At 45.0% G+C, this 12,801-nt stretch overlaps 1 protein-coding gene across 2 annotated transcripts in view; it reads left to right on the top strand.

The window, feature by feature from the left end:
* Positions 1–12,801, top strand: part of Ptprn2 (protein tyrosine phosphatase receptor type N2) — a 733,386-nt gene that overhangs the window by 306,413 nt on the left and 414,172 nt on the right. For both annotated transcript variants that reach the window (XM_085698049.2, XM_048437696.3), the window contains one exon: positions 102–447. In XM_085698049.2, coding sequence (XP_085554175.2) covers positions 102–447 — 346 coding nt within the window. The remainder of the gene's footprint in view (positions 1–101; positions 448–12,801) is intronic.

The raw sequence follows: 12,801 nt of genomic DNA, 5'->3' as shown, positions 1-12,801 counted from the left end.
ATGCTTGGTGCCATTGGGCCAAGAGGATGGAGCCCAGGCCTCCTGAGCACAGGATGATGGAGATGTAACTAACTCTTATCTTGTCTCATCTTCTCCTGTAGGGTGAGGACTCTTTCCCTGATAACATCCTGACCTATGTGGCTCACACTTCTGCACTGACCTATCCTGCAACACGGGTTAAGTATCCTGACAACCTTTTGCGGCCACTTAGCAGGCTCCAGCCAGATGAGCTCAGCCCCAAGGCAGATAGTGATGTGGACAAACAGCAGCTGATTGCTGCACTTGGTGCCTACACTGCTCAGAGCCCTCCTGGAGAAAATGATCCAGGGCCACAGTACCTTCTACACAATCCTGTGAGATCATCGAGACCCTTCTCAGCGCCTGCTGCTTCTCAGAGATGGTCTTTCCCTTCGGGAGACTCCAAAGATTCCCTGAGCATGGGAGATGGTGAGTGTTTTGGTGGCCTACTCTTACTACATTGGCCTTGATGATTTCTTCTTGAAGGGCATTTCCCTTACACACCTCTTGTAGACACATTGTGACAAAGGGAATCTTATATAGGTCCAGGGTCCGTATTAGTGAGAAGAATCCTACTGCAGGGATACCCACAGCAGCTGGGGAAGAGGCAAGTGCTCTCTCTGGGTAGAGATGGCTGGCTTACTCCTGCCTCTGAAGGCTGGCCCCAGGACTGTGCCATCTACCATGTGTTTTATAACACACAATAGGAATGCTGCTAGGCATTCCATGCCATGTCATTCTGGGTAGCCAAATCCATAACTGACACTCAGATGTGGTTAAGTAGTTTATCCTCAGGGGTGTTCAGTCTGTGGTTAGTCCAATCCACAATGCAGCGGTGTGTAGTGCAGACATCAATACGGCCCTTGTCGGTGCTGTGGTTTTCAGCTTCTGGGTAAGAGTGATGAACTTTGTGGCTATCTTCAGGCTGTTGGGGGCATCTAGGGGCAATGACAGCTTAGGCACTTGCTGGCTCCTGATCCTTTATATCACATACAAGATTCTGGTCCATTTTCTTTCTTACAACCTTTTGTTAATACCATCCCAAGGTGGGATTATTATGTTATGACTTTGCCTATAGATATTCTAAACCTAAGCAGGTAGCACTATAAGGAATTAGCTGGGGACTGCACTGGCATCATCCTGTCTCCTGTAAGCAAAGCTCAGTTCACATTGACAGTCCTGCTTTGCATGCGGATGCCGAAGTTGGTCTTTGCCCATTACCTCAGCAAGTCTGCTAAGGAAAGATTTCCATGTCTTCTCTGTGACCCCTGTTGTTTCTCCTTCATGGTCGGGTAGGGGCCTTTGCTTCTCTTTGTCTCCTACTCCTACCACAGCCTAGAGAATTTCCATTTATTGTTGGAGTCAGCCATAGTTATTGCATGTAGGAAGAGGTAGATGCAACTTTTCTACCAAGGGATGAAAATCTAATTGAAAAATGGGATATGTTTGTGAATTACTACCTGTGCTTATGGTCGCAACTGCTCTGATCATGGTTGCTTGCCCAGTGTACAGGCTACTTTCCCAAGCTGCTCTATGTATGTTTCTAACTTCACTGTATGCTTTTAAAAGTGCCACTAAAATGCTAAACACAAAAATCAACAGATCTGGAAGGCAACCCATGCATGTCACACCAGCTTCAGCATAAGACTTTCTGGGACCTTTATGCTCCACACCCCACCCTCCCTGCAGGATTTTGAACTGAATTTGGTCATTATGTTGTTGTACATGTCCACATTCCAGTAGGGTACAGGCCGAGCCACAGTGATGCCACTGCATGTGAGGGTAGTGACAGTGTCAGAGTGTCTTAGGGGCCATACTTTCCAACCATCACATTTATCATTAGTTATTCTGAAATAAAGCCTGTGGACGTATGGAAACATCTAGGCTTTTTCTTGTTTTCATTTTCAGTTGTTTTATCAGAAGCCTGGTCAGTTTTCTGAAGGAGTTTATCACATTATGAATTTTGCTGGTTGTATCCCAGTGATGTTTAAGTCATTTCTGCTCTGTGTCTGGCATGTGGCCACATCTGTTTGATCTTAGTGAGGTGGCTATGGTAGGAGCTATGTGCTTCAGGGAGGTGCCCACTGTCCTGCCCTTGTCTCCTCTAAGTTTCTTGGTGGGTGGGTCACCAGGTTCTTATGGCAAGCTCTGGCTTCAGCATCTACATACAGTTCAGGGACTGGAAAGTTTCCCAGTCTCTTGATATGCTGAGCCCATCCTAGGGGGAAAACACTCTATCCCCAATTCTCTCCTTCAAACATTCGGGTGAATAAGTGGTGAGTGTTTGCTATCCCCCTCCCTGCTCCCATTGTGACCCTGGGCCCTTCGAAGGCAGTGCATCGCAATCTCTACTGGTGCTTGTGTCCTGAATGGACGCATCTGCAAATTATCCCAGTTGTTGCTCACTCAGCCTCCAAAAGCTGTGCTATCATCAGTGTAGTTTTCCACGAGAGCAAACACCTTCAGAGCTCAATGGTGGTACCCAACCGAACATTTGGATCACTCCAGAGAAAGCTTGACTTGTCAAGAATGAACTACCTAAATAGCAACTAAACACTATTGAGTTTTTTTGCTTTGTCCAACAGGTCCTGGGCTTTGGTCATTAAAATCACAGATTGCATTGGGGGAGACAATGCCTCAGTTAGACATTTTATATCACCAAGTGAAGCCAGAAATGGCCTACATTCACCTTGGGGGATGGGGCTTGGTAAAAGATTGTTGGTTGTATGCCTAAGCAACCATTAAAAAAGGAGGGAAGGGAGTGGGATCTGGGATTGCTATGTAAAATGAAAACAGATAGTTGTTGCAGGGAGAGGGCCTGCTTGTTCTTCCTGGCCGCCCAGCTAGCTTAGCCCCAAAATAACCACATAGAAATTATATTAATTAAATCACTGCTTGGCCCATTATCTTTAGCCTCTTATTGGCTAATTCTTACATCTTGATTTAACCCATTTCTATTAAACTTTATATCACCACGTGGCAGTGACTTACCAGGAAAGATTCGGCATGTTTATCTCTGGCGGCTCCATGGCATCTCTCTGACTCTGCTTTTTTCCTCCCAGAATTCAGTTCTGTCTTGTCTGCCTACCTAAATTCTGCCCTATTAGGCCAAGGCAGTTTCTTTATTCATTAACCAATACAAGCAACACAAAGAGGGGACTCCCACATCAGATAGTTTGAGAAGAAAATAAAATTATATATTAAAAATAACAAGTATATAATTAAAGTACATACTTTAATTACATAAGTATGTAATTAAATCTTATGTAATTTAATTACATAAAAATTACATAAAAATCATTCTATTTCACCCATGACATGTGAGTGGTCCCCATGCTTTGCAGGACACATGAGGTTCTTCTGTGAGTTCTGTAACTAGGTAGCAGCTGTCTACCTGTCTTGTCCCTTTACTCAACACTTGGGCTATTTCTCTCCAAGGCTCTGAACAAAAGCTTTAGTGGTAGAAATTTCTTCATTCATTTTTTTTTGTTTTCATGTTACAGTTTTTAAATTAAAGAGCTAGTCAGATGGCTCATTGTGTAAGAGTCCTTATTGCACAGGCATGAGCACCTGAATTCAGGTACTAGAACCCATCTAAAAAGCTGTGCTTGGCCAGAGGTGTGCCTGCACACCCAGCACTGTGGGGACAGAGACAAGAGAATGCCTGGGGCCAAATAGCCTACCTCCAGGTTTGCTGGGAAAATTTGTCTCAAGGCAATAAAACTGAAAGTAAGTCACCTGAGATCCTTCTCTGGCTTCCATGTATGCACATAAGCATGTACATGTACACACAGACATTCACATGTACACACAGGCATGCATATGAACACACAGGCATGCATATGCACATGCACACAAAGCATGCATATGCACACACAGGCATGCACTTGCACACACAGGCACACACATGTACACATAGGCATGCACATGTACACACAGGCATGCATATGCATACACAGGCATACACTTGCACACACAGACATACATTTGCACACACAGGCATGCAATGTACATACAGGCATGCACATATGCACACAGGCAAGCACCTGCATAGAACAATTTCACTTCTATTCTCCAATTCCTTACCAAGACCACTTAAAATATGTAATATTTCCTTATTTTCCACATGACCACAAGAAATAAAATGAAATGCTTGAATGCAGAATCCTATGAAACCATGCTATAAAGGAATGGGTGCCTGTCCCAGACTACATTTTTCGTATACCTTTGAGAAATAAATAACACTTAACTATGATATACTTCTCAAATTATAGAAAGCAATTTTTACATTGTTGGATTATTTTAGTAAATATAGACAAGACACAGATGTAGATGTTCATGTGTCTTGGTAGAAACTGAAATGAGGATAGAATAAGATAATAAATGAATTTTCTAAATCTGTTGAAACTAAGCAACCATTAAATGGGCTTCACCAACCAAACAGACTGTATGCCCTCTAAACAAAATGTCACAGTCACTTGTTCAGGGTGACAGTGAGGGTGTTAAAGGTGAGGATGCTAGTGCGGATGATGATGATAGAGGTGACTGTAGAGATGGTAATGGAGAAATGGTAATAACGGTAGTGGTGATGCTGGTGATGGTGATGACGGTTGTAAGGATGGTGGTCACGATGATGGTGAAGGTGGTTAGAAAGGAACATGATTAGGACATGATGGTGATGATGATAATGATGGAGTGGTAGCAATTATGGTAAAGGTGATGATTGTGGTGAGCGTGGTGGTGATGGTAAGGATGGCGCTGGGGTGAGGATGGTGACTGTGGGGTGTTCAAAGTGAGGCTGATGGTAAAGATGAGGATGAAGATGGTCAAGATGGGTGGAGATGATGGAATGGTGGGGAAGATGGCAGAGGATGGTGATGTGGAGGCAAGGTGCTGGGGAGCATACAGGCAAGTTACATGTAGATGTGACTAAACTATCCTTTCTACATACTAAGGAGCAAAAGCTATTATGTGTGGTTCACATCTTTCTCACTGAAGCAATTTTGCAGTGAAGCTGTCTGCATGCTGTCACTCACTCCGTAAAGCATGTAGCATTTTGTTTGGGTGACCCTGCAAAGACAGGTCAGGCCCACACAGCTGTGCACGCAGGATCACTGTGCGGTGATCTCCTGTTTCAGGACTAGACATCTGAGGTTCTGACATTTCCTGTAATTGCCCTGCTAGAGTCCACATGGAGCACTGAGAGCTACTTAAAATGTCATTATTAGCTGGCTAGAGCTCAGAAATCTTCAGTGCGATGAACAGAAGGCCTGCTTTCATGGCGTTTGACTGGGCTGAGCTGTACTCCACCTTCCAGCAAGGCAGCTGGACTTTGAAGAGAATAATTTTCCAATGCAGGGCATGCTTAAATGTTGTAGGAAAAGGTCGCTTGTTCATTTCTGGCTGCCTAGAACCTAAATAATTATACAGAAATAGTAATAATTAAATCATTGCTTGGCCTATTAGCTTTAGCTTTTTATTGGTTAGGTCTTACATCTTAAACTAGCCCTTCCCCATCAATCTGTGTATCACCATGTGGCTGCGGCTTACCCAGTAAAGTTCCATCCCCAGCATCTGTCCCTGGTGGTATGGGCTACATGGCATCTCTTGACTCCATCTTCTTTCTCCCAACATTCAGTTTAGTTTTCCCCACCTAGCTCTACTCTACTCTATCACAGGCCAAGCCAGCTTCTTTATTCATTATCCAATAAAAGCAACACATAGACAGAAAGACCTCCCACACCACTTAAGGGTGGCAGTGCTGCCTTTGTGATTCTCAGTATAGCAACCTAGAACCTTCCATGGTATCCTCCAAGTGTTCTAAAAGCTATCATTCACTATATGGACACCCAAGGAAATTATTTCGTGGATGAGACAGTGGTTGTAGAAGGTATGCTTTATTTTGTCTCAAAGATGAAAGTGTGTGTTTCATAGCCCCACCACAGCTGTGGACATGGCTGTTGGTTGTGTCTCCTTTTATCTGACCTTCATCTTCAGGAGCACAGGTCTTGAAGGGCAGTATTTATGGTCCATATGCAGGGTCCACGCTTCCTCTCTGTGTCTGATGATATGAGAAAGAGCTGGATGGAGACCATTGGAGAGTATGTTTCTGAACTGTTGCATGTCAGAGCAGAAGGTGAGGACAGCATCCTTCTGGATGACCATGCTGAGCACTGGTCACCCAGAAGATAACCTCCCTGCTTCCTTGCACTCAGTGTTTTCAAAGTTTCATTCAGGTGAGAACCACTGAGAGGCTACAGGAGGTTGGATAGGCATCTTAGATTCCACAGGCAAGTGTGGTAGGGTTGAGCTTTACCTGGGTCTGGTGATTTTAGAACATCTTGCTTTTCCATATGGTGATGCTTGTCTGGAAGAATCAACTCCATTGGTTGTAAACCTTTGGGATTTCTCTAAGTGGTGGGAGTACCTGACACTGCTTCTAGCAAGACTAATGCAAGACAGCGTGTCATGGAGGGAACTTGGGCTGCCATGAGCTCCTCCTACCTTCCCATGCTCAGTCCCACTGCTTGAGCACTAGCTGTGTAGGTTCCTCTCTTTCTGTCCCATGTCAATCCAGTCTGGCAGAAGATGCTCTGCTTTAGACAGACTTTGTTGGCCTTTCTTCTCCTCTCCTCATCAGTGCTGCTCAACCTGCCCTACCACTGACCTGGAGGTCATATATGGCCATCCTCCTTTGGCATCTCTGCCTTGACCTTGTTTCCATGCTGCAGGAAACTCGGGTGGGCTTCTCAGTCCTGAACTCTCCTGTGGTGTGTATGAGCCCATACAGTTTGCATCATCCACCTCATCCTTCCCTCCATGTATTGCTAACTCTTGCCCTTGCTTGCTGCCTGTTAGCCACCCTGAACTCTTTTCTTTTCTTGGCAAGCCAGGCATTTTCTACTCTAGTGCCTTTGCCCTTGTTCCTTCTGCCTAGAGAGCCTTTCTCCCAGTATATAGTGGTCCATGCTGCTTCTCTTTGAATTCGTGCTTAAGCTTCCCTTCCTTCCGAGTTGGCTCTCAGAGCCCTTCACTGAGTTGCCTCACCTCCCCTTTTTCTGCCACTAGAGACAGTATGAGGGTCACTTCCCATAGTTTATTTTCCATCTTCTGATGTTGATAATGAAATGTTCCTTGAATGGTAGTAGTATTTCTATTATCTCTCTGGGCCTGAAAAGCATCTAGTACATAGAAAACACACAAAAGAAGTATGCAGAAGGAGTATGGGGAGCTGACGTCCTGAACTCCTCATCGATCATCTCCCAGAGACTTGGGGAGGTCCCCAGGCAGAGCTCGAGAGAACTTGTGCAAAGAAGCTATGGGACATGCAGGGCACACAGAGATCTCAGCCTTCCACAGAGAAGGTAATCTGAGGGAGCTGCAAGAATCAGCATCATGAGAGAGTAGGCAGGGATGTCCAGAAGGACACCAAAATGCTCCACTTCTTTGTAGTCAGCATGCTACAAAGGAGGCTCTGACAAGATGGTGATTCCTGCCCTTCTCTTCCATTCCATCCTGACAGCCACCTCCCCCATTCCAACACAGTGTAGAACTGGAGGTGAGCTTGCACCTGAAAGGGAAAAGGCCTGTCCAGAGCAGTGGAAAGGCAGTGAGCCCTGATGTTGGTTGCAGGGATGCTCAGGAATTTTTGAACTAGGGACAGGCATCAGGAAATGTCCCCGCAAGGGTCTAGGACTGAGCGTCACAGCTGGCCTGATGCTGAGGAGGCATCGGAAGCCAAGTCAAGGTTTCTGTCTTTGGAGCTCCTGGGAGAGGCTGTGCCAGTTGGGGATAGAGAACAGACACTTGTCACATGCTTCCGGAGGCTCTGGAGGGGGAGCACTCTTGTAGATTGGCCTTCTGGCTGTTGATGCTCACTAGAGCCATGGGGTTTATTCAGTACTTGAGAAAAGGCTGTCAGTCATCTACAAATGTCTTTTCCCACTGTGGAAAGTGCACTCAAAGCATGTGCCGGTCCCACTCACACATCTGGCCTCCCCTCCTGGTGCCCATGCCTGCAGAGAGTCGTAGTTTCCAATACTCAGCCTCTTGATTTAAGCATTGCATTGACTCATCTTTATACCTTGTTCCAAGGACACAGACCAATTACGTTTTATATGCTTATTGTGAGGTTAACATACATCCAGAAATTGTTTTGATTACTTTTTATACTTTTAAAAATTGTTATTATTTTTTCATTTATTTTACATCTAACCTCAGTTTTCCCTCTGTCCTCTCTTCCCATTCCCTCACCCATCCCCCCCTCTGCCCTCCCTGCCCCTACTTCTACCTGGCCTCTGGGCAGGCCTCCCATGGGAATCTGCAAAGCAAGGCACATCAAGTTGAGGCAGGACCTAGATCCTCCTGCGTCAAGGCTGGGTTATGCAACCCAGCATGGGGAGTAGGTTCTCAAAAGCCAGATAATGAGCCAGGGAAAGACCTTGATTCTACTAGGAGCCTGGCAAGCAGACCAAGTCACACAACAGTCACACACATGCAGAGGACCTACATTGGTCCCATGGCGACTCCCTATCTGTTGGTCCAGAGTTTATGAACTCCCAGGAGCTCAAGTCAGCTGTCTCTTGCTCACCTATGCTCATAAAAGCAAAATTCAATTTTTGAGAAGGTTTCATGAGGTGCTGAGAAGAAGGTACATTTTTTTATGTTTAGATGGAATGTTCTATACAGTCCCTTTGGATATCAGTATGGAGAATGGTGTGGTTGGCCCTCATGTTGCAGGAGATTTCACAGAAAACTAGGAAACAACCTTTCTCAAGACCCAGCAATACCACTTTCGGGTAGATATCCAAAGGATGCTCAATCCAAAGGACATGTGTTCAACTATGTTCATAGCAGCATTATTTGTCATAGCCAGAACCTGGAAACAACCTAGATGCCCTCAATAAATGAATGGATAAAGAGAATGTGGTATGTTTACACAATGAAGTATTACTCAGCTATAAAAAAACAATGGCATAATGAAAAGTGCCTGAAAATGAATGGTTAGAAAAAAATCATCCTCAGTGAGGTAATCCAGACCCAGAAAGACAAACACGGTGTGTACTTACTCATAGGTGGGTATTTGCTGTAAAGGATAACCAGCCTACAATCCACAGACCCAGAGAGGCTAGGTAAGAAAAAGGGTCCAAAGAGGGGCACATGGATTTCCCTGGGAAGGGGAAATAGAAGAGATCTTCTGGGTAAACTGGGGGCAAGATGGGGAGGAGATGGAAACATGAGGGGTTGGACTGGGTAGGTTGGGAGCAGGATGGAGGGGGAGAGTATTGAAGAGATGTCATGATGGGGGGCATTTTGGGGTTAGGAAGAAACCTGGTGCCAGGGAAACTCTGAGAAATCCACAGAGGTGACCCAGCTAAGACTCCTAGCAATAGTGGGGAGGGTGCCTGACCTGGCCTTCTCCTGTAATCAGATTGGTGACTACCCTAATTGTCATCAGAGAGCTTTCATCCAGTAACGGATGGAAGCAGACACAGAGACCCACAGTCAATCTCTGGGAGTCCTGTTGAAGAAAGGGAGAGAGATTGTGTGAATCAGGGGTGGGGGCCAAGGTTATGTTGGAGGAACCCACAGGTTACTTATTATTCTATCTCATTTTTATATTTTATTAATGTCCATTGAACACCCAAATTACACTTTTGCTTTCACAACTCATATTCTAAAGTGAAACAGCAATCTCCCTACACCATAAAATATGAGTTGGATTTTATCTTTTTAAAAATTAGTAAATTAACTGGGCTATCTTTGTTTGCTAATAAAACCAAGTAATACATTTTAAAATCTTTTCCAAAAGGTAGAGTTTTAGACACTGCATATTTTAAAGGTTTCTAGTGAGTTTGAAAAGATGTTTGTCATATTTGTTTATGTCACCCTGTCAGTTTGCAGGGTGAAATTCATGCAGTGGTGTACAAATAGATTATTTTGCAAAAGTTTGGAGGCTATGTCGTTGAAATTCAGGAAAGTAAGATACTTAATAAACACCGAAATATGTGACAGGCTGGGTGACAAGCCAGCCTGAATTCTTGTCTGTTTTAAGAGAAAAAATCGTGGTGGGAATGTCACTCCGTCATCTCATGGGGCTGGCTTTCTTTTCTGAACTGGACTTGTGGTATAGTCCATCTGACCTCTAATGCTAGATCCTCGCGCCTCAGCCTCGGAAGTGTAGCAATCACAGGACTGGGACCATGCCTGGCTCTCACAGAATCCTAATGGTTGGCATGGCAAATAAATCAAGCTTGCCAGTCATGTCCACTGGCTAAGTCTTTCTAGATTCAAAATATTTGGGGGGTATGTATTGATGTGTATATGTGAATGTCCTATATGTGTGGTGAGTATATGTTTATATATGCATATATAAGCTATATGTGTATGGTATATATGTGTGTGATATGTATGTATATATTGTGAACAAAATTATGCCCTTAATTTTCAATATTTTCTTGCTTGTATTTATTCCTGGGCTCTGAACATAATGGTTGCCCAATATAAGTTGACCAACTGGATGGTTGGAATGGGTGGATGGGCAGTGTGTAGGCGAAAGAATGCTGGAGTGGATAAGTGGGTAGATGATGAACATATGCATGGGGATGGGTTCTGGTAGCTCCGTGCTTACAGGTCAAGCAAAGGTCTGCACATGCCTGGCTCTTCTGGCTTTGGCATGGTGAGTTTTATGTCCTCTTCCTCCTTGACTACCTACAAAGCCTCTCATGTTGGGTACATGCCAGTTCCCAGAGCTGGATGCTCTCCTGTCCCCAGTCCCAAATGAAGCTGATTCAGTCTTGACAAGGTCATAGACCACACACACTGTGATTCTTTTCCTTCTCATAATGAAGAGAGAGTGTGCGCATGTGCCATGATGTGACGACTGCCTTTATGACCTTTGAGGAACTCTGTAATAAAAGCAGCATGCATCCACCTGCTCCCTTCCTCAGGAGGAGTATGACTGTAAGTCACAATGGCATCTTGTCACTCCTGACCGGTCCCATATGCTTCCCGCTTGGGGTAGCTTAGAGAGATTCCTCAGAGACCAGAAAAGGTGCCTGCTATGTGGCGATGCAACTGAAAGTGTACTGCAAGCTCACATTCCTCCTTCAGGGGAGCTTCAACTAGGGAAGAGTCAACTGTGCATTGCTTTGTAATGGGCTCACCCCAAGGTCTCTAAATGCCCATCTTTGGAGGTGCTCTCAGCGGTAAGACTTGTTCTAACCAGATATGTCATCCTGCTACATCCATGAAGATCCAGAGTCCGGGCCCTCAGAGCAGGGGTCAGCCATTGAAAAGACTGTACTGGGCTGCATCTACGGTTCTGTGGCATGGTGTCAGGGGCCCTCTGGTCCCAGGCATGGTGCACATCACTCTGCTTTGAGAGTGTGGAGTAGGTGTGACGGTTTCTGGGAAGTCTGCAGTTTTTGTGAGTTCTGTGTTGACTGACAGAGTACCCCCATGTGCCTGCACTGCTTTTGTGTCTAGAGCCCATCTCTGCCTGTTGGTGAAAGGAGGAGATGCACATCACTGTTGGGGTATGTAATTATAGCTTAGAAAATAAAAGTCTGGAGAGCACAAAAAACCCGCATTCCTTATTAGTAGGAATCAGACTTTCCTACCCCACTAAGGTTAAGGACTAGTGTGAGGCCCAGCATGCATCTCGGTGGCCTCTGTGACTGGCAGCACTGTTGGTGTACCTCAGGAAGTGGAGACACAGAACCCAACTTCCAGACACAGCCTCTGGAAAAAGATGCTAGAACTGAACACTCACAAAGAGAACAAAAGAAATCTGGGTTTTCCTTGAAACTGGAGAAGTTGGCCTCCATCAGACTTAGAGTTTGCTGTTCTGTTGTTAAGATGGAATTTGCATGTAAGGAGATACATGAAGAGATGTGTGTGCAGGATGAGCTTTGTGGTGTGTGCTTAGGAGACCACCTTCAGTACCACAGAACAGCGCCTGTCTGCACATTCCCCCTGCACCCTGCTGATGGCTGCTGCTCTGAAGGAACTTCTGAAGGATGTCCCATGAGATCATTAGTGACTGTTCCTGTCCACTCAAGGTGAACTGTGGGATCATGACACTTCTGCCACCCCAGCTTTGCTCCTCTCTGCCCACCCCAGTACTGGTCCTCTTTGACTCTGAGTGGACACATAATCTAGCTGTCATTTCTGCCCTCTGGGAGGGGGACACCTCTGATGAAAAGCACATGAACAACTACTGAACCTTTCCCTAGAACTGTGGAATTTACTCCCCGCCAGTCACATACACAGCCTCTGTTATCTATGCACCTCCAAAATATGTGCCTTTCTTCTCCATTGGCTGGGGAAAGGGTGAGGACTACACATCTTTTCATAAGGATATTGGCTCCTTATCTATATTCTTTTGGGAATTCTATGTTATGTTTTCTTTGACCCCCTTTTGGCATGTATGTGTGAGAGGGTGATTGTGGATATATCTGCAGTGCCACCCAGTAGCTATTCTGTAAGAAATGTCAGTCCCCTTTGTGTCTGAAGGGTATGTCCCCTGGCTACAGACTTCTGAGTTTAAAGTTCTTGATTAGAGATCCAAGCATGCCGTTCATCTGTATAATACCAAAGAGAAAAATCTGCCTGATGCCTGAGGCCCCATTCTTTTCTTCTTTTTTTCCTTTTATTAAAAACAGACTTTCCCCCTCACAAAATATATCCCAATTGCAGCTTCCTCTTACTCTCCTCCCATCTGGGTCCACTCCCTTCCTGTCTATTAGACAATAAGACAATAAATGAGTTTATAAGGGATTA

Source organism: Myodes glareolus, chromosome 11, assembly GCF_982192425.1.
Source record: "Myodes glareolus chromosome 11, mMyoGla1.1, whole genome shotgun sequence".
NCBI classification, from domain to species: domain Eukaryota; kingdom Metazoa; phylum Chordata; class Mammalia; order Rodentia; family Cricetidae; genus Myodes; species Myodes glareolus.
The sequence above is the reverse complement of the archived record's forward strand: the minus strand, read 5'-3'. Positions and strand labels throughout refer to the sequence as shown.